Below are 24,843 nucleotides of genomic sequence, written 5' to 3' on the forward strand. Positions count from 1 at the left end.
CTGCGGCGCGGGCAGCCGAGCGCCAGCCGGCAAAGGCCGCTGCATCTCCCCCCAGCTGTCTTGCCCTGGCTGGCTGCTGACAGGAGGGGACAGCGGGTGGTGACAGCCTGGGGGTGACAGGAGGGACACCGCAGGCCCAGGGCTGTTGGGAGAGGCACCACAGGCCAGGGGCTGGCGGGAGGTGACGCTGGGTGGTGAAGGCCCAGGGGGTGACAGGGGGACACCGCAGGCCCAAAGTGGGGCAGGACAGCGGGCGGTGACAGGCTGGGGGGACAGCAGGGACACCAGCGGCCACGTGAGGCGCAGGGCGGTGGGTGCGGTGTGCCGTTGTGCGTGCGCCATTATGTGTGCGCGGTGACACGCTGACGGCAGCCCCTGCGGTTGTTGGCCGGGAAACCCCTCGGCGGAACGTTGGGGCAGGGGCACCCGAGTTGCCATAGTGAGCGGTTGGGCCGAGGTGCGCTGCGTGCGGAGAGGGAGCGGAGGCTGAGCCGGGGCCGTGGGGGCCTCTCCCCGTCGTCCACTCGCCCGCTTGGACTGCGAGGAGGAGCGGGCGGGAGCCGCCGCCGCAGCCCAGCTCCATCGCCGAGGGCTGTGGGCAGGGGCGTTGCAGGGGCGAGGGCCGGGGCCTTGCAGCACCGCCGGGATGGAGTCCACCACTCGGCCTCCATCAGCCGAGTCTGCCTGAGGCCAGGGGGCCTGGCCGTGGTGGAGCGCTGTGGCCTCTGAGCGGCCTTGAGCCCAGCCCGTGCTGCTTGCCTGGCCCCCTCCGTGGGCCCTTCACCGAGCTGCCGCAGGCCCTGTCCTGGCGCGGAGGCTGCGACGCCGTCTGCTGCGGTAGACGTCGTCGCGGAGCAGGCACCGACCATGTCGTGCATCCACTATAAGTTCTTTTCCAAGCTGAACTACGATACAGTCACCTTCAATGGGCTCCACATCTCCCTGTGCGACCTGAAGCGCCAGATCATGGGCCGCGAGAAGCTGAAGGCGGCCAACTGTGACCTGCAGATCTCCAACGCCCAGACCCAAGAAGGTGGGTGGGGGTGGTGGGCACGGGGTGGGACGCGATAACGGGATTCGGCCACAGTCGGTAGCTGTGACTTGTGCTGGGGGCCCGACAGAGCTGTTGTTTTGTCGTCGCTGTCCTGACAGCTACCTTCAGGGCTGTGTTTTAGACACGTTTTTTAGCTTTAGTCCTTTCCGATTAAAAAAAAAAAAAAAAAAAAAAATTAACTTTTTAGTCTACATGGTTTGACTTCACCTTTAACAAAATTTCCTCACCAAAATGCATTCAATTAATTGAGGCAAAGGAAAAATAAATGTATGAAAGCCAACTGGCCCCAGGTCCCTTCCCACAACGAGCTCAGCAATGTCCTCTGCTGTATGCAAACACTCTTCCACAAATTCTCTGACTGCTGGCTGAGCCAGTAGGATCCTTCAAGCACCAAATACCAATATGGGCCATGATGAGTGTCCTACACAAATAAAGCCGTTACTTCACCAAGCTATTGTCACTCCTCAGGTGATCCATTTAAATGTGGACTGATTGACTTGGAAGGTGAATTCATTTTTATAGCAGTCTGTCATTAGATGGCTGGAGCTCTCTTCAGTGTGCACTTAACAAGTGGATTGAAAACAAGCACGTACCTGTCTCTCTCCAGATACATGCACGGATAGTCGCTTCAGAAGGCAGATGTCAATGCTTCTCCTCTAACGGTCAATGAATTGTCACAAGACACTAAAAGAGGTCTTATTCCTCTTTCTGCGTCGTACACCCGCTGTGCGTGTTCAAATTGACCGCTGCAGGCTTGCATGATTTGTGAATCAAAGCATTGGTTGCTGTCCTCATATATACAGTCTCTTTCTAGGAGAGGTGCTGCCGCTTGCAATCTTCTGCAGAACCCCCGCAATCCTCAGTTGGGCACAGGCGTAGCAAACCCCTGCCTTTTTGTGGAGCCACTGTTGCTTATCGCGTATCTCTGAAATCGAAATCCGGTGGTTTGTGATCTGGAGCAGGAAGAATATTCTGCACGGCTTCGTTCAGCAGCTCAAAACCTTGAAGCTTGGGGCTTCGAGAAGTGCAGCTGGCATGAGCTCCCCGTTCTTTGTCTGGGCCTCAGTACTGTCGGAGCTCCTGCTCCATCAAAACGTCCCAGGGCAGGCCTTTCTTGACAGGGGGCTGTGCAATGGTTAGATTTTCCTTTTGAGAAGAGCTCTAGGGGTTGGTTTCAGGATATGGGCCTTCTGGAAAAGCTTCTGGTTTTGTCAATGGTAGTCCTTTCTAGGACTAAGACACTGAAAAATGGAGCGTAAATTGTGAAATATTGCTATTTTGTATGTGATCACTGAGCAAAACCACCCTGACAGAGCTTGGCTGGGTATGCAGCATCTTTGGTTTTCAGACCATCGTTCTGATTTAGTCTGTGAAGGTAAGGGCTTTCGATATTGCAAACTGTAGGCAGATTACAGGGAATGGCTGCTGAGAGTGCTTTAACATATTTAGTCATATCCAGCTTGTGGAAGTGCAATATCAAAACCATTCTCATGGAGAGATCTTTGCATTTTAAGCTGTCTCAGTCCAAGTGTCTCAGGCAGGTGGTTTTTTGTTGGGGCCTTGTGTAAAGGTCAGGCGGCTTTCCTCCTCTTCAGCAGACTGACATGGTGTGAGCCAAGGCAGAGCATGGGTAGCTTCAGGCACACGCTGTTTTCGAGAGGCTTTCCGAGGCTGCCTTCCTAAGGAATTTCCTTTGAGTCTCTCTGCTCTGCAAAAAGTGAATGGAAAGTATTCACGTTCCTTTGGTTCGTTCAAACGAGATGAGCAGCTGAAGAGGGGAGATACCGCGTTGGAGCCCATTCTGCCCTGCTTGTGAAAGCAAGCTCAAAAACCGCCCAACATTTCTGTGATCCAAATTCTAGAACTGCCAGCCCCGTTTCCATTTCAGTGTAACGAGCAGCTGAGAAGTGTGGCTGTTGATGGATGAAGCTCCAAGAAATAGGCAGCGAGGGCAGGCTCTCTTCCGTGTTCTGTCCGTCCTGAGCACCAGCAGCGTAGCTGAAGCGTTTTTAGTGAACGGCTACTGAAGCAATGGCGCAGAGTTTCCAGGCTTTAGCGCAGTGCCTGTTTTGCTGCAGGGCAAGCTGGTCAGGCTTCAGAATCTGGTTTATGCAGGTGAGACTTTGCTGCTGTTTGTTTTTCTTCAAAGACCTCCTGGGTTTGGAGCCCAACAGCAGCAAAAGCCACTTCAGCTAGGTCAGGAAAGAACCTCATGCATTAGCAGAGCCTCCTTTAGTGACCCTTGGGACCATTTTGCTGTTGGCATTCCAACTATTTTAAAAAAATGAACAAGATGGTGCTGCTTGTGTTTGATTATCAGACCTGAAGATTTCTTGAACTGTACTGTTAGTGTGTTGAGATGATAAAAGCGCGATGTTACACATCAAATTTTGCTTTGACATCTGTGAGGGGGTTCTCTGAAGTGCTGTGTAATTAGCTATTAATACACATTCTTCGGAAGCGACTAATGTTTTTGTCTGTATTTGTGTTGTTTGCAGAATACACCGATGATAACGCCCTCATTCCTAAGAACTCCTCGGTCATCGTTCGAAGAATCCCTGTTGCAGGAGTTAAAGCTGCCAGCAAACCCTACGTGATGTAAGTATCCGTAAAGCATTGCATTCTTTGTTGGGGGTTTCAGTGTGTTAACTTTTTTATTGCTCTTAGTTTACAGAGGCATTCCGATTGGATCTTTCTTGTGAAAGCTGCTGTTAGTTTTTGTTGTAATGGGGTAAATTTTAATGTATCTGTCCCAAAGCAGACTTACCTTTTCAGACCTGCTGGGCCATGGGGTTCAACCTCCAACAGTGGTAACTTTTAAGATGGTTTCATTGGGTTTGTTCTTGGGGTTGATTCTTCTGAGAGCCAAGTTGTGGATCCTGTTTCCTCTACATGGAGAGATTCCTTATTATATGTGTTTGCTTTGATGGCTTTTATAGTACAGACAGATAGGCATTGTAGTGTAAACTTGTAATTTGTTCCCATCTCCGAAGAGTCTGCTTCTCGGGGTTTGACTCTTCCTTGCATTTGGGGGAGGGGGGGGGAGGGATATGGCAGCTCTTCTTACCCCCCAAATCTGGGGCTTTTGCACGCTAGCTCTAGAGGACAGACCAAGAGTTGCCGGCTGGCGAACCATGCAAACAAGAAGTTCCATTCAGAAGTGATTCTTAGTAGTTTCCTAAAGACAATGTCCGTTTCAGGCAAGAGAAAAACAACAATATCCTAAAGTATATTGCCTTTTGTGCAAGTACGATGAAGGAATGGTTAATCCTTTCCAAACTTGAAACTCAGTAAGCCGTTTAGCACGGTACCAAATGTTACTAGTTATCCTTCTAAGTCTGTTTTTACCCTGAGGTGATACCGGTGCCCCAGGTTTTAGTTCTGTATTCCTAAGATTCACGGAGGACAGAGAACCGGGCATATTGATTAAAATGACAGCCCTTCAAATGCAATCCCGACTACAGGATTATTGCTGTCATTTATGTATTCATGCAGTCCAGTTCTATATTAGCTCCACTGGCATTGTTTGGAGGGTCCTGTTTGCCAGCCTACTTAAAGATACACCTCTCCACCACAATTAGTTGATATTATTAGCTTGGGGTTCTGCCACGTCTTTCTAATGTTGGTTCTCAGTAAATAAACTGATGAGTTACAGCGTGTCTTGAACCAACAGTACAGGAGCATCCTGGGACCCAGGAAGCCTTTGCAAGCAAAAACCCCTGGATTAATGTGGCTCTGCATGTAAACTTTGGGCGTATTACTGCCGTGGTTGTTACAGTGCTTTCAGGCGCTGCCTGGTAATTCTGGACGCCACAGCGTTGTGCTTATAAACAGGGCCTTGTGTTGGGGGTTAATTTCAACGCGTATGCTTAGCGCCGTCTTGTCAATGCATCCTCCGTTTCGGGTTGGATGGCACCCTCTCCTGGTATTGTAATGCTGCCCTGAAAGGAGAGGAGAGATGCTGCTAGCATCAAAGACCAAATAAATGCCTGCATGTGGGGATGAGGAAAGAATGGCACTCTCTCTATTTGTACCTAAATTCCACTGCAGCCTTTGAATTGCCTCTGCTCATGGCACACTTTGGAGGATGTATGAATTGTTTGCTAACGCTATCAGCGGTTGCATGTCTGATCCATGATGAGTAGCATGCAGGTACAGATCCATGAGTGTGTGGAATCTCAGCGAGTGTTCAAATGTAATAAATATTTCCTAAACTATTGTAACATTTTCAAGATTATCTTAATGCAAATTCTGGCAATCAAGACCTTTTTCTTTTGTCGCAGGACTCCTAAATCGCACAAAGCCCCAGGAACTGCTTTCAGGTGACCTTTCTATTACTATTTTGAGTCAATATAGCATACGTAACACATTTAATATTTTGGCACTTTCATAGCTAAATATGGCAGATACCTGAGCACAGGGCTTGGGCTTCCACAAAGCAACCCTGTTCTAAAGACTCTGCTGCTGACGGGTTTGGTATTTCTTTGTCCGACGGCTGATTTTTTTAACATAAGTGCACTTGCACTTCAAAGTGTCTAGACTGTCCCTGTTCTTTCTTAGAAACTAAAGTGCTGTATCTGGTGCCTATTTGTAACGCTGGGGGCACCCACATTGGCTAAAGTGACCTTCGTGTTTTGGTGGCTGATTATGGAAGAACACAGACCTGTAGTACAGACTTTGTATTTTTGATACTTCCATAGCAGAGACAAAATACCTGAGGGCTTGCTCTTGCACTGCTGTGTTCTATAGCTGTAAGCCTTAGAGTAATTTGTGACAAAGTAGAAACGTGATTTGGGGATTTTTTTTTAGTTGCACTGCATGTACCAAGGGAGAACAGTTTGTGTATATGAATAAATTTCCACATGTACGAGACTATCGGGACATAATGTTTTGATATTCAGGTTTTATAATCGGTTTTCACTACTTTACGTTGGGTACAAGTGCTTTATTTGAAGTTCTGATCACCTTTATTTCTTCTTCTAGAAGAAGTCGAACTGAGCCAGCGAGTGGCACATCAAGAGCAGTATGTAAAACACAATCTCACACTTTTTTCTACACACTGCCCTTAATTCTAAACAATGCAGCTTTGTAGTAGTTTTCCAAACATTAACTTAATATCTTTTCCAGTGAAACATAGCATATGTTGTAAATACAATGTCTTTGATTGGGCATAGTAAAAACTGAGTAATGCCATTATTTGCACAGCTCTGATGTGAACGTTGGTATTTGTGCCCAGTAATGCGTTGTATTTCGTACTGAGTCTGCTAGAACATGTCCTGAATGACTTTGTGTTGTACAGAGGACGCGTGATCGGTTTTAGATCATGTAGGTTCAGGGTTTGCACAGCTGAACGTGGTGCCGTGTTCTCCATCTGGCTGCCTAGAGCTGGCAAGATGTATGTTTGTACAGCTTGTCGTGTGCTTTTTGTTTCTTTCAGGAATAAAGCACTGGAAAGCTTGCCAATTGTTGTTGAAGAGTAAAGCAGCAAAATTGAAATGAGTTAAGAGTTTTTTAAAAAGCATGCACAAAAGCTTACACTTTGAATATTTCTTCGTTGTCTTGTCTTGTGTTAGCTATCATTCTCCACTTCCACATTTGCGCTCTTGCCCTAATGTTACTACGCCCAAAGCAGGAAAGTGGATCCTTTTTGACTTCGATTACTATTTCAGTAACAGCAAGGATCTCTAGTTGGTGTTTGTCCTTCGAGGCTGCAGAAATGCAGAGAGTCATGGCCGTTGTTTTAGCACCGTCAGGCACAACTGTGGTCCTTCCTGGCTGAATTTTTAGTTTGGCCAAACTCTCGGTCACCTTTATTTCAATAATTTGAGCAGTTGATTTTTGTCTAGACAAAGTGGTGGTTACTTGTATGGCTGATGTGTTGGTGATGGATTGGTGTTCTTATTTGGGTTTGGTGGGGGACGGTGAATATTCTTAAACTGGTGGACAGGAGGGGCAGAGTTCATGTTTCAGGGCATATACGCCTGTGCTTTATTTTGACGGGCAACTGTACTGCGTTCATAAACCCAAACCGTGTGCATTTCTAAATGATGAGACGTTAACTGCTTAATTTACAAACTACACTGAAAAGAAGTCTCCTGTCGTGATGCTTCCTTCTCAAACAAACTCAAGTATTTTTTTAAGTCCTTTTGAGCTGAAAATTGACAGCTTCCTTACCCTTTCAGCTTTTAAGCAGTTGTGAACATTGGACAGGGGTCCTTCTCTGCGATATTCTGGAGCAGTGAGTTGATCGCAAGCGGGTTTGGTTCTTTTAGTTTCTTCTCATGAACCACATAGGCACTCTTAAGCTGTCATAGGCTTGGACTTTGTTTTGAGCAGATACAGATTGCACTAGGTTAGAAATGCCTCTTTGAGTGACACTCAGAGGACATAGCGCAGGCTCTCAGGCTACAGCAGAGGTTAACTATTGCTGTGTTTTGATTGTAGAACTTGAATCTGTGTTTCATTTTTTGTGAACAGATTGATGACTCTTCTGCATCTATTTCTCTGGGCCAGCTTGCTAAGGTATGTACGTATTCTTGTCAAATACTTTAAAAAAACTGTGTTAGCTTCATATTTTTAAGTCCTATACCGTGATCTGTAGCTGGATGACTGTTGTAATGTGAACACAACTTTAATTTAATTCTTAGCAATTTAAAGTTTTTATTTTAACTTTAAAACGTGTGTATATTTTGGTACTATCCTGTAAAGAGGAGTTACCAGTATGGGAACTCAGCCTCAACATAATGTTGCAGTATTACTCATCTGCAAGACACAAAGCAGCAGCACTTCGGAAGCCGTTTACCGTTTTTCCTATGTTTTGTTAATTTTGCGTTGGAAACTAACACACTTTTTACAGAAGAATTTAATTGGCTGTAAGTTATGGCCATTTCAAGGGGGTTTGCAACAGCCAAAATAGAAGCGCTTCTGGAACACGGACAATTGCATGGCTATTTTTGAATTTCTAGTCCTTATAGTTCTAGATGCATTCTGCGGATGCTGCACAATTTCATCAATTGTAGCGTATCTACAGTGGACACCACGATCTAATTTGTTTGAATGCAGACTGTGTAAATTGTGTCAGTGTACCTAACTGTCGAGAGGAACATGCCGATGCGCATGTGTGGCATTTTAGCAGATGTGCCCTTCTGAAACGGTTGTAATGCCCTGTTTTGCTATGGAGCTGCTTGCTGGTTTTGCTCAGCCAGGTGTCACTTTGTCGGGGAAAGCACTAGTGATGGCCCTTTGTGACAGGCGTAGTGCTAGCCAACTGAATTCCTAGTCTGCAAAGTTACAAAGATTAGAGAAGGCAGGGCTTAATGCAGAGGAGCTGGTTCTTTCTTCTGAAAATAAAGGCTGGAGTTCATTGCCGAGAAAGAGAAATCTCTCCCCACGGGTAACTTCTTCCCTCTCTTCCTGCAGAAATTAAATTGTGTACACTGGGGGGAAGGAAACATAAATTTGTTTGGAAGGCAGCCACCAAAAGAAATTGGTCTCCATTGGTGCTGTCTCTGAACGTGTCCTTGGTTCTGTAAACTCCTGTGAAGTTTTACTCTGAAATGTGAAAACCTGTCCAAGTAGGGCACACATTGAAGCTTTTGAGAAAATTTAAGTATTTCAGAAAAATACAGGAACATAGCATAAAGCAGCTCAAAACTGTTACTTGCTCTGACCTCTTCAGTGCAGACTGGCTTAGCATGGAGGCAATGTGTTAGCAGGTTTCTGTTTTATTATTCCTATGTATGAAACGCTATGTTTGAATTTTGGTCTATTCCTAGTAAGGTTTTGTGGGTTTTGGGTGTGTTTTGTAAACCGTTTGGGTTCAAACAAACGAGTCAAGTATCTGTAAAGTTTTCTATAAACATTAATGATTTCATAGATGTCGATCTGCATTATGTGACTGTGGAGAAAAAACTGTGTATATGAAACAACCATTTCAGAGAATGTTGAACCTGGTTGGTTGCTTTTGGGAGTGAATGCATCTAAAAACAAAAGCAGGAGTGGTTGACCTGCATGATCAGTGCCTGAAGGTCCAGATCATTTACAGTCACTCCCTCAGGCCCTGCTTGTATCTGGGCTGGTGTGTAATAAAAACATTGGAACAAACACGACTTAAAAGAAAAATCAGCTACCTTCAGTAATTCTGGATAAGGTTTCTATTACGATTTGTATGTTAAAAGGACACAGTAAACTGGAAAAACCGGCAGGTTTTGCTTGCTGCAGTTAAATCGCTGAATATGAAGAGGGTAGCGGGGGGGAACGTGCAGCTGGGACTGCCTACAGCACATCGTGGTCCACTGACAAGAATCTTTTGTCTTGCTGAGGGATTATAAAAAGCTTGATTCCTTTTAATGCTTCTGTGTCTGAAGCTGAATTTCAGCCAGCAAGACCCACTTCCCCGACTCTTGTGTGTCCTTTTACTGCTGCGAAATGTAAATAATGGTACTTGCCTGCATCTTTTTCAATTAAATGTCCAGGGGCTATCTTCTGCTTCAAATAGTCTGGGGCTTAAAAATCCGTTTAAAAGTGCTGGATAGTATAATTTTTCCTACACAGAGCTTCAGTCCACTTGGAAGCACATTGGATTGGTTACAGGAGTCTTTGTGTGAGGTACAAAGAGAGCCCAAGGTTTGGAGTGCCCAAGAAGGCTCTTTTCAAGTAGGTTCCCAGGCCCATAAACCCCCTGCAGTGGCCTAAGGACTCCCCAGCGCATCTTCAGCACGGCTCTGTTTTCTGTCAGCGGCTGTTTTCATGCAACCTCAGCCCGCGTTGTGCTGCTCTTTGCAGGATCGGGGGAGTGGTGGTGTCTTTGGCCGTGTGGGCTGAAATGTGTTTCTAATGTGTGTATTGCCTGTTGAACAGACTGCCAATCTGGCTGAGGCCAATGCTTCTGAAGAAGATAAAATCAAGGCTATGATGACACAGTCCTGCCATGAGTATCATCCAATCAAGTAAGTGTTGATAACGTCCAATCTGTTCTTTGAAGATGATGGAAAAATCGTAGAGATGTTTGTTTTAACAAGAGAGACGCACGCATAGCTTTTTCTTTTTCCCAAAAACCTTTTAGTTACACGAAGAAACCCTTGGGTCTGCTTCCACCATCATATACCTGCTTCCGTTGCGGACAACCTGGCCACTATATAAAGAACTGCCCAACAAATGGGGTAAGGTTGAGGGGGACTTCTGGTGTTACTTGGGGGTTCATTTTTTTACCTTGGCAGTTACCTAACAACTACATGACTGCTCATCTTTGGAATTGTTTCTCTGGGGGTGAAGCCCTTCAAAATTCAAGGGAAACCTGGAGTTGTAAATGTAAACTTTTATTTTTTCCAGGTCATAGACATTCAATATGTCCATAGATCTTTCTCTGTGAACTTTCATGCATATTTTTAGATATTCCAATATCATTGGAAATGTTTCTGGTTTTAACTCTTTTTAACAACAGTTCACAGTTTTTAGTATTTCGTATAAACCCAAGCTCCTTTCTGTTGACCCCACCCGCTGAATATTTGCCTGTTTTAATGACACAAGCCTCTGGGTGAGCATGCATGCCATTTACCGTTGTATATGCGTGAGGTATGAACTGAACCTTCATATACAGTTCCTCAGTGCCTGGTTCAGAGCACTGAACTGAGCTTGCCCTGGGAATTGCGCTTTGGAGGAGGAGCGGGTTGGTGTCTTTTCTGAGCGGAGGGCAGGCTAAGGGATATTTCACCCTTAAGGAACCTGAAGTTAAGCCCAAGAGTGTCGACGGCGTTCAAAACACTGCTCAAGCCTTGGAACACCCTGGCTATATTCATTTAGGAAAATAAGTATTTTAGTCAAGCAACCCTTCTGTTAAGGAAAAGGAGAGGATTAAAGGCTTTTGCTGCTTAGAATAATCATGGACATGTCATTTTAAGTGTGGGTCTTAAGATGAGCTATGTTTGCCTTTCTTCTCTTAACAGGGCAAAAATGTTGAGTCTGTTCCCAGAATTAAAAGGAGCACGGGAATTCCACGGAGTTTCCTGATAGAGGTGAAAGATCCCAATACAAAGGGTGCTATGCTAACCAACACTGGGAAGTATGCCATACCAGCTATTAATGCGTAAGTAGGGAATTCATTGGACCGACCCAAAAGCGAATGAGAGAAACTGTGCGTAAATGTCTGAGTGGCCAGGCGACCAAATCGGCCAGCCTCTGTAATTGCAGGGGAGGAAGCATTGTCGTTGTATCTGAACCTTAAAATCTGTGATACTTTCTAAGATTAAAATAGGGTGGCCCTACTGCTCATGGCCCTGGAAGCTGGTTAAACTAGTGCTGTGCTAAGAATCTGTATTTCTGCAAAATATTTCAGTAGTGTTGACAGTGGGAGTTGTTCTCTCTGAAAGCTCGTTTTGCTGCTGGTTTATGTTTCAAAGGCTTCTTGCAAAATGTAACCCATCGCCGTTGGACTGAGATTTCCTCCCCCTCTGACTTTTATCCAAGCTCACGTGTGAAACAGGCTGAAGTTTCCCTGTTGCTCTAAACTCAGAAAATCCAGCAGTGGGCTGACAAGAGGGGCTGTTACGAAATGCACTTGGTAGCACTTCTGCTTTTCTGTCGTGGATCTCCTTTTGTAGAAGCTGGAACATAGACTGCCCTTATTTATAAAATGGAATTACTCGGAGACTCACTTCATCCTGAGCCTGCAATTTACCTTTACCCCCTGGCAAAGGAGAGGTGGGATTCCTTGCACCCAATTTCTAGCTGTCAAAACATTATTGTTGTAGTTGGAGCCAATTTCTTAGTTGATCCAATGAATGGGAGAGTTCTGCAGAAGGAAAATTGTTCCCCCCTCCCTCTTCTGGTCTTGTGGCTATAGAAAAGCAGTTTAAACGAGATGCCTGCGTCTTCGAAGGCTAGTGTGGAGCGAGGAGAATTCCATCTCTTGTCTTCCTTTGATAAAATCCTACGCTTGGAAAAGTTTTCCTTTCCTCGTCTTTCACTTTTTTCTTTTTCCTCCCCTCCCCCCCCTCCAGGGAAGCTTATGCCAGAGGCAAGAAGGAAAAGCCACCCTTTTTACCCGAGGAGCCGTCCTCCCCCTCCTCCTCCCATGATCCCGTTCCAGAGGAGCTGCTGTGTCTCCTTTGTAAAGATACAATGACTGATGCCGTGGTTATTCCCTGCTGTAGAAACAGTTACTGTGACGAATGTAAGTGTTACTCCCAGGTTTGTTAATCCCCAACATCAAACTGATCTTCTGAAAGCAGACATAGGAGATAACGGCATTACTTTGTCACCAGTTCGATTTAAGACTGAAGTATAGCCTGACTAGGAAAGGACTCTCCTTGTAGAAAGGAAAAAAAAAAGGCAGAAAGCTTTTTCCCCTTTTTATGTATCTCGTTAAATCTCTTTACACGCGTGTCGTGGTTTAACTCCAGCCGGCAACTAAGCACCACCCAGCCGCTCGCTCGCTCCCCCGCAGTGGGATGGGGAGAGAATCGGAAGGGTAAAAGCGAGAAAGCTGGTGGGTTGAGATAAAGACAGTTTAACAGGTGAAGCAAAAGCCGCGCGCACAAGCAAAGCAACACAAGGAATTCATTCCGTCCTTCCCATGGGCAGGGAGGAGTTCAGCCATCCCCAGGACAGCAGGGCTCCATCACGCGTAACCGTTACCTGGGAAGACAAACGCCATCACTCCCAACATCCCCCCCTTCCTTCTTCTTCCCCCAGCTCTATATGCTGCGCATGACGCCATACGGTGTGGGATAGCCCTTGGCTCAGCTGGGGTCAGCTGTCCCGGCTGTGTCTCCTTCACACTTCTTCTGCCCCCCCGGCCTCCTTGCTGGTGGGGCGGTGTGAGAAGCAGAAAAGGCCTTGACTCTGTGTAAGCACTGCTCAGCCATAAGGAAACCATCCCCGTGTTACCAACCCTGTTTCCAGCACAAATCCAAACCATAGCCCCCCACTAGCTACTATGAAGAAGATTAACTCTGTCCCCGCCCAGACCAGCACAATACGGAAGGACGAGTATGAGAAGAGTGCGTAATTGTGCAGGAGATTCCAGAATTAGATAGTGACTGCATTTATTTGTCCACAGCCCTTTCTCTCATACAAAATTATATAGCCAGCTCTGGTGATTTGGTGTGGTCTGCAACAAACGGATAGTCAGGCATTTAATCCGCCGCCTTCTCCACCGGAGGGTTGGTTAAAACCTTCAGAACTCAAACCTCCTAATGTGTTGAAATGTGTTTTCTTCATTAACCTTGAGGTTAGTGACTTCTCACTGTACTAGCCAGCGGAAAGAAGATCAGTCGGAACATCAAGGCACAGCCTCCTCTACATCTTCAGGTGTTGCATGAGTGCAATATCAAACCGTATAGTTATTTGCTGCAGACTGGAAATTTTTTACACTGTTGAACATTGATCGCTCCGTGCTCTCAATTCAAGACCATATTCACCCATTAACCACACACTTGTGTTTAGAATTGATTAGACCCCAAAAATACTCCTTAGTTTGGCTAAAAGCTGTTTTGATGATTCTGATGATTCACAGGTATTAGAACAGCGTTACTGGACTCTGAGGAACACAGATGCCCCACATGTCATCAAACAGACGTTTCTCCTGACGCTTTAGTCGCCAACAAGTCCCTACGCCAGGTAACACGATGACTTTCACGTAAACTGTTGGCAAGGAAAAGTCTATTTTTCAAAAGCTGAAAGGGAAGAAGATATTCATTTACCTCTCCTTAAGCAAGGCTAAATGGAGTAAGGCTCAATTTACTTTTCAAATACGTTATCTGTTGTTACAGAAGCTTACAACTCTTTAGAGACAATCTGGCAAATTCAGGTCACCCTTTTGTTTAACAGGCTTGTCTCACTTTCAAACTCAGTGCTAACGCTGGAGTACTTTAAATACAGCTACTCTGAGTTGCAAGTCATGAATATCAGTGTTCAGTGTGATGTATCCATACATCTGTATGTTGATTCATTTTAGGACTGATAGCATTTACAGGATACACAAGGAGTTTTACTCCGTGCAGGCTTTTCTTCGTCTGTCTACTGAAGTTTCGTATTAACTTTTTGTAAATGCTTTCCTGCCTCTAGGCTGTGAACAACTTCAGAAATGGGACTGGCTACGCAAAAGGGCTCCATAAGCAGGTTCAGCAGCAACAGCAGCAGCAGCCGCCACCGCCACCACCTCCACCACCACTCCTGAGGCAAACAACAGTCCGCAACCTGCAGCCTCTGCTCTGGCCAACAATTTCCAGCCAGCGGGATCCACTCATGAGTCCACTGGCTTGTCTGGCTTCTTCTTCTGTTGCTGCTCTGTCATCGTTGGCCCCTGCTGAAAAGCCAGGTGGACCTTTTTGGTAAGGAAATCTGTAGATCAACACGAATATAAAAGAAGTTAGATTGTTTCTCCTGAGCTTCTCAGCTAGCGATTTCTATAGCATTAGTGACAGTTCCAGAGAACTGTGGCCGTTCTGGGTTTGGGTTTTACTTTGAATGAGGACACTTTAATAATTTGGAAGCGTGCCTCATGCAAGAATTTTCTCCAAAGTATTTTGGTTTGCTTCTCTTACAAGTCATTCAGTACGCGTTGACCCTGAAAGAGGAACTTTTTTCCCCCAGGAGCCCTTTGAGTTTAAGTGGCTAGCAATTCCTAAAGTAAGCATTTGGTTATGTCAGAGCTTCTGGAGTGCATTCATTTCTCTTTAGTACTGAGGAAATAATCGTTTCCTGAAAAGTGAAAAAGCCCAATGAGAGGTAAAACTGACCAGGTGTTTCACATCACTTTTTTCTACAGTATTTCTATCATCAGTATTATAAGTCAGAGTCATTCTCAGTAATGCCGTGTAGTCAGCGCCGCACGCAGATTTGGATAATAAACATTGAAACACTGTAAATTTGAAGTCTTTACAAACATTTACCAACAAAGTCCTAGTTGGCAACCCAGTGAAGCGGTATGAAAATACATGGAAAATCTGTACTGTTGTTGAGGGCTTCTGTCCTTTCACTTTTATGCCTGGAATGCAAAGAGCCACTCTGTCCAGAAGACTGTCAGGCGCAGCTGTACCGTTGACTACAAAGGTCACAAGTCAAAAGAACCTCTAAGGCAGCCACTGAGCCAGCACATAAACGTTTCCCAAGAGAATTTCAGTTCTTGCATCTTCCACAACTGAGAGTCAGTGTCTGGGCTATACGTACTCCAATCCTTTTATGTGCAGCCAGCTTACTAAAATATTTTTCCGGTGAGCCCTGGCAGCCAAGAGGGCAAACTGCATCCTGGGATGCATCAAAGGCAGGGGAAGCAGCCAGTGAAAAGAGGTCATTATCCTGCTGTATTCAGCGTTGCTGCGGCCTCCCCTTGAACACGGTGTGCAGTTCTGGGCCCCACAATTGAAGAAGGAGGTGAAGGTCCTTGAGTGCGTCGAGAGGAGGGCAACAGAGCTGGTGAAAGGGCTGGGAGGAATGTCCTCTGAGGAGCGGCTGAGGACTCTGCCTTTGTCCAGTTTGGAGAAGAGGAGGCGGAGGGGCCACCTCATTGCCCTCTGCAGCTTCCTGCGGAGGGGACGTGGAGAGGGAGGTGCTGATCTCTTCTCGGTGGGATGCAGTGATAGGACACGTGGGAATGGTTCCAAGCTGTGCCAGGGGAGGCTTAGACTGGACATGAGGAAGCATTTCTTTACCGAGAGGTTGTTCAAACCCTGGAACGGGCTTCCTGGAGAGGTGGTCGATGCCCCAAGCCTGTCAGTGTTGGAGAGGGATTTGGACAATGCCCTTAATCCCATGCTTTAACTTGGTCAGCCCTGAATTGGTCAGGCAGTCAGAGCAGATGATCGTTGTGGGTCCCTTCCAACTGAAATAGTCTAGTCTATTCTGTTCTATTTCTCGTTAAATGCCACTAGTCCAAACAGACTTCTCGTCAGTGCTTCATTTGGAATCGGCCAACTTCCCATTTGTACATCTGGAGAAGATTATTTTTTCATTTTTTTCCCCATTTACTATAGTCAGCCTTTTCTCACTTGGGACTTTGTATTTCAAGTAGCACTTCAAAACACTGTTTGAATAATAAAAATTTGGGTTTTTTTGTAGTGATGCCGGTACTGTTCTGCCTCCTGCTGCGCTGGTGAGTGCTGCTGGGCTTTCTAAATCTTCCTTTCAGTCAATCGGCAGTTTGGTGGAAGAGAAGGTAAATTTTATTTCAACATATGCAGTGCTGCTTGTATTTTAGCAGAGCTTCTTTTCCAACTGTTTGCATTTATTCACAAGGGCTGTCGGGTTCCTGTAGTAAGACAACCAGCGTTACCAAGTCTTCTGGGCCCCCAAGGACACTCAATACACACAACTGGTAAGCAACTATAACTTGAGAAGTTCTTTTCAAAACTTATCTTCAGATCAACTGAATGGGATTTTTTTCTTTTTCCTCTCTCCACGCCAAAAGGCCATCCCAGGAGAGCCAGCGCAGTTCGCTCAGCAGCTGGCAGACCAGGCTGGGAGCTGTAAGTATGCTACAGAAATTCAATATATTCCTACTTGTAACCTGTTAAACGAGACCATAACACGTAGCTTATACAGTAAATAATAATGTAATAACTTAAAGCTGATTTAGAATGAAATAAGTGTGCACAGATAGTTGTGGAGAATACAAGTGGTAATTCGTTTTTAAATGGCTTCGTTTGAATTGGCTTTAACGAAGGGGATCTATGCTTGCAGTAAGAGTATTTAAAAGAAAACTGCAGCACATGATTGAGAAGAGGACTCTGAAAAATGAACACTGTTTGAAGAAAGCATAATTACATACAAAAATGAAATATCATTAAAGGGTGAGGTGGAAAGCCACCCTTCTGATCACTGGCTGAATAGGGCTGGAGAAATTGATTTCCCCATAGAAATCAGCCTCCAACATTCTTTTTTACCAACTTAGTTGATACTGATTGAGCAAAGCATTGGATAGTCAACACTGTGTTGTGTTATTTTATAAAAATTTTGAATGTCTTCAATTCAGTCCTCTGAAATAGCCAAGCTGCTTTCTCTCAGTTGGAGAGAGAGAGAGGAGTCTGTTTTCTCTATTATTGCAGTGTCAAGTTAGTCCTTCCTTTTGGTACATATTTGTTATAGATAGATTGTAAGGGGGCATTGTGTTCATACTATGCTAAAGATAAATAAAAACAAACCCCAGGATCCATCCCACAGATTGTCTAAAATCTCAAATTCAGTAAGCCCGAAAATAACAATTTGGGGACAAAACCAGGCCAAACACATCCTCATGAGGCAACAACATAGGAGGCTTATGTGGAAGAAGTTAAAAGAAGTTTGAGAGAAGATGAGTTAGTATTTGTGCAGTGCTTTGAAGATCAGAAGTGTGAAGTATTGACCATATCAAGGAGTGGCAGAGGAGCGGTGGGCACTTGGCACAGGGGAGATGGGAGTGTCTTTCAAGCACGGGCAGCCTCCATCCACAGGCGCAAAGCTGAGTATAAGGAGAGAAGACTGAGGGAACCGCTGGGGCTGGGGATGTGGAAGGCGAGTCTGAGGATCAAGAAATGAGGGCAGTCTCTAATGAACAGACAGCAGGGAGAGAAATGCTTAAGTTGAGAACAAGAAGTGCTCGCCACCGTGCTCCCGCTTCCTTCGCCTTCCTCTTTAAAATTGGGGCAGAGCGTAACAAACAGTGACACATGTTTTTGGGTTTCTTTAGAAGTTCAAATCGAGGACGCCCGCCTAGTGAACGTACCCAAAGGACTCAGGCCCCAGCACTGCCACCATCAATAGCCATCTTTGTGCCTGTGCCTCCACCTCCCTTGCATCCTCCACCACCCCATGCCCTTCCTCTCCCACCGCGGGTACCACCGCCCCAGTTGCCTCCTCAGTTTCCCCCTGGTCAGCCTCCAGCTGCTGGGTGCACTGCCCCCCCTCCAGGATATCCCCCAGCTCCTGCCAACAGGTCGCCAGCTTGGGTACCAACAGCAGGACCAACGGCTCCTTCAAATACCATCCCAACGACACAAGCACCTCCTTTACCTAGGGAGGAGTTTTACAGAGAACAACAGAGACCTAAAGAGGAGTAAGTATTTGGCTCAATGAAGTTGCGTTGGTTTTCATTTTTGTATCTCTTGCGATAGTATATCGGACTGCAGTTACACTAAAGTGCGTCTGACATAAGCAAAGATGACCTAGTGGTTTTTGCAATATTCTTTTTCATTGCAGGTGAAACCATGCAAAAGTAAACCCAGACAAATGTCATTCTAAAGCTTTCCCTGAAACTTCTAGGCATTCTAAACTGGCTTTGCTTAACTAGGATGTTCACCTTTTGCATTTGCGTGCCGTAGACATTTTCTCCTATCGGCCAGGGTTTGTTTCTTGATGTCTTTTTGTAAGAAAGGTCAAACTATCCTTGTAAGAAAGGTCAAACTTCTTTTAACAGGGAGAAGAAAAAGTCCAAATGTGATGAGTTTACAAAGGATTTTGGTAAAGAACCGATGGAATATAAAAAGATTCAAAAGGAGCGTAGGCGTTTGTTTTCCAGGTAACTGCTTTACACGTCCGTAATGGAGAAGCGGGTTGTCTAGAAGAATCAGGAGGAGTTCGCCTCCACCTCTCCATCGTCAGATGGATTGGATGAGTCAAGGGATCAGCAGCGACAGGAGTAAATAGTCCTGGGTGTAAGATTGCAGTACAAGTCTTTTGCATCCTGTACAAATTGCCAAACCAGTAGTGAAGATGAAGAGACTCAGCTGGCATTTTAAAATGGAGCTTTGCCGTCTTCAGGCTAAATCGTGTTTTCTTGGTGTTTGATACTGCACTCTAGCCATTAAGACTTGCACTTTTTGCATCTTACTGCAACAAAAATGATTTGCACTGCAGGTAGTTGTTGAGTAGTGAAAAATGTGTGCGTTCATGTACCAGTAGAGGCCAGTATACCCCGCCTTAGATCAATCAATAGCTATGGTAGTTAATGTCATAGAAGTGGGTGGAAATACGCTTCCCCTTCCTGTATGTTGGTACACTAACAATGCAGCAGCTGTTCTGTCTCCTAAGCAGAAACTTTTACATACGATCAAGTTCTTCAGTTTGCAGTAGCAGTATGTCAGCAGCTGAAAGAAGCTTTGGCATTAGCCTGTGGAGAGGAAAAGAAACCCAAACCAAATGTGGGAGGAAAAAAACTGGGGAGAGCGACTGTTTTGAGTTAACTTCACTTTTTTTGTGTTTTGTGTTTTTTTTAAGGTCCAAGTCTCCCTATAGTGCTTCATCTTACTCGAGAAGTTCATACACCTACTCCAAGTCAAGATCAGGTTCTTCCCGCTCTCGCTCCTACTCTCGATCCTTTAGTCGTTCCCATTCTCGTTCCTGCTCACGATCCCCACGGTATTCAAGAAGAGGCAAAGGGAAGAGTCATAAATATCGTTCTAGGTCAAGGTCACGGGGTTATCACCATTCAAGGCTAAGAAGATACCGTTCACGATCAAGGTCTCCAGTGTTTAGAGGCCACTCTCCCACTACACGGACCGTACCTCGAGGGGAAGGAGGAAGGGAGTATTTTAACAGATACAGAGAAGTTCCTCCACATGATATGAAAGCGTGCTATGGCAGATCTGTTGACTTGAGAGATCCATTTGAAAAGGAAAGATACAGAGAATGGGAAAGGAACTCTAGAGAATGGTACAAAAAGTTTCACAAGAGCTTTGCTGTTGGCCCTCAACCTCCGCCTCCAGTAAACAGGGGCAACTTTTCTCCAGATAGGTTTGGTCCGCCTGGGACCAGACGAGAGAATTTGCCACAGGCTTGGGGACGTAGGGAGGATTATCCTGGTGGGCAGAGCCACAGAAATCGTAATACAGCTGGAAATTACCCTGAAAAACCTTCTGGAAGAGAGAGCCATGACATCCGAGATGCTACAAAATCCAAAGAGAAGGAGGTGGAACATCCACTGGGAGATGGCAAAGGAAATAAAGATAAAAACCCCCAGAAGAGAAGAAAAGGGGATGAGAATGAAGGCTTTCCCAAAGCTGAGTTGTTAGAAGGTGCGAGGAAAGCCAAAGAGCCAGTTCCAGCAGCAGATGTTAAAATGGACTCTCTGTTCATGCTCCCAAGAAGAGACGATGCCACCCCTGTGAGAGATGAGCCTATGGAAGCAGATTCTCTTGCTTTCAAACCAGTATCTGCAAAGGTGAAAAAAGAGAAGGAGAAGCCAAAAGCAAAAATTGACAAGACAAAGCGGAAAGCAGAAGTGGCTGTTCTGCCTAAGAACGACAGCATAATAAAACCAGCTAAAGCTTCCCAAGAGGAGGTGGACAGCGATCGTGAAGAATCTCCTCGAATGGAACCTGCTGTGAAAAAAGTGAAGGAAGAGTTGCCAAAGACAGACAGTGTTAAAACCTCTTCCTCTCAAAAGGCTGAGAAGGCTCTTGGTTCCCCACGGAAAGCTCACCCCAAAGTTACAAAAGATCACCCAGAAACCAGAGCAGCCAACGAGGAAACGGCAAAGAAAGACCATCGAAAAGAAACCAAGTCGGAGAAGCCCTCCAACAAAGAGGGCAAGTCAAAAACACCTGCTGAAAAAAGCAACCCCTCTGATGCAAAACCTGAACAAAGAAAACGAAAAGTAGATGAAAAGGTTGCTGAAGAACATGAAGCGACTTCCCTAAAGGCCTCTAAACCAGAAGCTGCTGACTCGAAAAGACCACCAAAGGGGAAGACTGAGCCTGATGGTGAAAAAGGAGAGCAAACTCCAGAAGAGGATAAACCTGCTTTTCTTAACAACCCCGCCAAAAAGATTAAACTTAACCAAGAAACTGGCAAAAAGGTTGTGAGTGGAGAAAATGTGCTACCTGCAGAAGAACCTGGTGAGAAAGCTGAGCCGAACAGCAGCAAAGTTAAGCAAGAAAAAGCAAAGGGAAAAGTAAGAAGCAAAGGAACGGCAGCTGATGGATCTAGTGCAACTCTGGTACATTGCACCAGGTACCTCATCTTTTCTTTTCCTATTCTTTCTTTCCTCCCTCCCCCCTGCAAACAAATGTAAAAGTCTTTATGGTGACTAATGAAAGGAACAGCTAAATCTGTGCTAAATGAGTGAATAATCTGTGATCTTTCCTGCTAAGCTGTACTTGGGTCAGAATCAAATTTTGTGAAAGAAAACAAGCAGTCTGTACTGCCCAGACAGCTCATAAGGTTAATTCATTGATGACGTCTTTCACCCTTACTTCTGGGACTTTTTTCCCCCCTTCTTATTCATTATATGTTGACTCTCTGAGGAGTCCCCTCGAGGTTTTCCTTCAGATCCAGCTTACTGCTAAAGGCAAGGATAACAGACATGTCTCTACCATGCAATATGTTGCCTTTGAAAAATTGCAAGGTGCTGTAATGATCTACTTTTGTCAGTATGAGATGAAACGATACCTTGCAGAAATAGCAGCTTGGTTGCCAATATCTTGTACTGATTTGAGCTTTGAGCACAGTGCCGTGTTGACACAGCTACACTGCTTCCAGCTCAGTGCCAACTTCTTTGAAAGAGTGAATCTAGTGTGAAGCTGTTATTACGTACATTTCAGCATCTAAAGAAGCAGGACAGCGCAAACTCAAACCATTTAAGACGTCACTGGAGACTTAAGATAGTGTCTTGATATTCTAAACAGTTTTTAAAACGTACATTTTTTCTGAAGAAGAACACTGGGACATGAGAATAAAACTGTGGTTGTGTATACCTCTCCCTAATTGCTTGCTTAGATGTCGAAACAAGAATGTATAGCTAATTTATCTACCATTGGTAGAAGCAGGACATGAAGGAATTACCAGGTCAGACAGTCCCCAATCTGATAATCTCGTGTCTTTGTTAATTAAATGTAGAGTAGGAAGGTACTAAATTAATTGATTGCTCGTAGTCTTAGCTAGTGGACTCATCCTTTCTCTCGTCTGTTCCCTTAATTGAACATCTTTTGAACAAATACGCAAGATTTAGAATGGAAACACAAGCCGTTTTCTAAACTGTTACGAAAGATGGCGGTGCGTATATCTCACCCATGATTAATGTCAGCTTTTTCCCTCTTAGCACTAGTTCTACTGGAGGAAGCCCCATTAGAAAGACTGAAGAAAAGCCAGACACAAAACAAACTGTCATTAAGACCATGGAGGAGTATAATAATGATATCACAGCCCCTGAGAAAGACATCCTTATTATGATCCAGGTCCCTCAGTCAAAGTGGGAGAAGGATGACTTTGAGTCTGAAGAGGAAGACATTCGATCTACCCAGGTGCCCGCAACCGTAGGAAAACCTGCTAATGTTATACAAAATGCGAGTGCTAAGCCACCAAACCCTGTAAAACAGAGTGAGAAAGAGACGGAGCCTTTGAAGGAAAGACAGAAAACTACAAAAGAGGTGAGTTATGAAAGCTCCCAGCATGACGCAAAAAGTTCAAAAAGTTCGATGTCAAATGAAAAAGGAAAAACCAAAGACCGGGATCATTCTTTGTCAGACAAAGACACCTCTGAGAAGAGAAAGAGCAGTGTTCAGCAAGAAGACGACCCCTCAGAACGTGCAACCGAGCAAGGAGATGGAAAAAGTATTTCCCAATCTTCCAAAGACCGCAGATTTTCAGAGAAGCCTGATACTGGCCATGGATCCGCTGCTAAAGACTTTACTCCTAAGCAAGACAAAAATTCTGACCGTGATGGCAACAGAGATTATTCTAGTTCCAAGCGTAGAGATGAAAAGAGTGAATTAGCAAGGGGAAGAGAGTCCCCTTCTCAAAACAGAGAATCTACGTCAGTCCAGGAGAGTAAGCCGAGAGACGAACAAGCAGAGCTGTCCGAAAAGTGCACTGGAGACGCCAACAGGAGCAGCTGCAGCCCTCCGCCTGAGCAGCAGCAGTCTGATCACAAAGCTGCTCACGATTCCAAGCGCACATTGGAGGAACCCAAACCTCTAGATATAAACGCAGGAGAAGAGAAAGAGAAGCACGTACCAGAAGTAAAGAGCAATGAAGAGAAAGAGCCAGGTGGTAATAAAGCACCTTGGAGAGAGGAATCGCCAGATGTAAAACATGAGAAAGAGAACGTGACTGGACAAAACAATAAAAGTGTTGCCCAGCCTAAGCCTCAGGTAAGCAGCTCCTCGCCGCTCTCTTCTGATCGAACGCGAGACACTGATGAGGCTGCATTTGTACCAGACTGCAATGAAAGTGACAGTAAGGTATCTGCAAAAGGTGAGGAAGCGGCAGGGAAAACTCATGACGACCCAAAGGAAAAGGCTGTTGATAAGGTGAAAGAGGATACAGCAGCACCTGCTGCAGGTGACCGGCCTGAAGCAAGGCGAAGTCAAAGGCAAAGCAGTCCCAGTGTTAGGCGCAGCCGTAGCCAAAGCCCTTCTGAGAGTCAGACTGGAGGCCACAGGAGCAGAGCCAGCTCAGGAGAGAGGCAAGACAGCAAGAAAAAGAACAAGAAAAAAAAGAAGAAGAAGGACAAGAAGCAGAAGAAACAGAAGCAGCAGAAGAAACACATTGGAAATGAAATGGAATTGGAAAAGAGCCACAAACACAAGCACAAGAAGAACAAATGGAAGAAGAGCAAAGACAAGGAGCAAGATGACCAAAAAGTGAAATCTGTCCCTACATAGAATGACAGATAATGAAAAAAGACTTAATTCCCAAGTCATCTGTATTAAACTTTGTTGAAATGTGAACGAGTTCAAGCATTGCAAATGATGACATGAAAGACCCTGTGTTGCACTTAAAAAATTGCCGCTGGATTGTTTGATTTTTACATCGGAGCTTTAAAAAGCGAACATTTTGTACAGAATTGTGAGTTGTGACCACGCAACATGAAAGGCGTTGCTGGGGCCTCTTACTTTTAACCACCGTTAATTAGTCTGGCTGGAGTTTTCTGTCCTGAAAATTTTCACAGTTGAATTTTCTTTTAATTGCCTGGCAGAAGCAGCTGGTATCAGTTATAAAATAGCAGCAGAATGATTTGCAGAACACATTGCAGCCTTGTTATGTCACTTCTTGATTACAATAAAATGTTTTCAGTAAACTACCCGGTGTGATGAGCTTTTCAGTGATAGCTGAACATCAGCAGAGCAAAGCCTAGTGACAGAAAAAAGCCGCCAGTAAAAGCTTGCTGGTAGCTGACATGTATGAAAAATAACGTCCACGGGTTTAATTTTGCAAAGAGCGGTAGGACTTTCAGTCTTCTGAACGGATGCCATGTGGGGAGGCGCTGCCGAGAGGAAAGCCAGCAAAGGGGAAAAGAATTGGAAGGTATTTACATATTTGTATGCAAAACACTTTCCTTCCAAGAGGAAAACCCCAGCCAAGTTTTCTGAAATGCAACCAGAAACGGAGAGCTAAACCAGCCAAGACTGAATTAACCGAATGAACCACTCAAGGGTGCCTTCAAGTTAGGGGTCCAGCTTCAAGCTGGGTGTCCAGCTCCAACCCACCCCTGACCCCGAGGTGTCACCAAGAGTCTGCAGACCTCAAGGAGAGCAATGGGGCTGGACCAGGCTGTGAAGCCTGGGCTGCTCCGATCCTGGCAAGGGGATCGATGCGGCCTGCAGCCCAGGCAAATCCTGCCCGTCCGTGATGGGTGTGCTCAGCCCCTTGACCAGACTGCCCGTGGTTTGGGGCAGGCTCTGGAAGAGGGAAAGGCCTGAGCCATGGCCAGGCTGTGAACTCCTCTCGTTTCAATCTGATCATCGAGTCCAACCATTAACCTGTCACTGCCAAGTCCACCACTAAACCATGCCCTGAGCACCACATCTACCCGTCTTTTAAATACCTCCAGGGGTGGGGACTCAACCACTTTTACCAACGACAGATCTTTGGTAAGT

At 45.4% G+C, this 24,843-nt stretch overlaps 1 protein-coding gene across 1 annotated transcript; it reads left to right on the forward strand.

The window, feature by feature from the left end:
- Positions 1 to 867: 867 nt before the first annotated feature.
- On the forward strand, positions 868 to 23,628 carry LOC309603266 (E3 ubiquitin-protein ligase RBBP6-like; the record flags this gene model as incomplete). Its single annotated transcript, XM_082338152.1, has 18 exons — positions 868 to 1,033; positions 3,553 to 3,652; positions 5,338 to 5,376; positions 6,041 to 6,077; positions 7,532 to 7,576; positions 9,914 to 10,002; positions 10,119 to 10,215; positions 10,999 to 11,138; positions 12,052 to 12,224; positions 13,569 to 13,672; positions 14,120 to 14,385; positions 16,112 to 16,208; positions 16,289 to 16,367; positions 16,461 to 16,518; positions 17,721 to 18,083; positions 18,444 to 18,545; positions 19,244 to 20,977; positions 22,065 to 23,628. 18 exons carry the CDS (start codon positions 868 to 870, stop codon positions 23,626 to 23,628), a joined length of 5,253 nt encoding a protein of 1,750 aa, XP_082194278.1.
- Between the last annotated feature and the right edge of the window lie 1,215 nt (positions 23,629 to 24,843).

This window comes from Platalea leucorodia, assembly GCF_965183815.1.
Source record: "Platalea leucorodia genome assembly, contig: HAP1_HAP1_SCAFFOLD_42, whole genome shotgun sequence".
Taxonomy (NCBI): Eukaryota; Metazoa; Chordata; class Aves; order Pelecaniformes; family Threskiornithidae; genus Platalea; species Platalea leucorodia.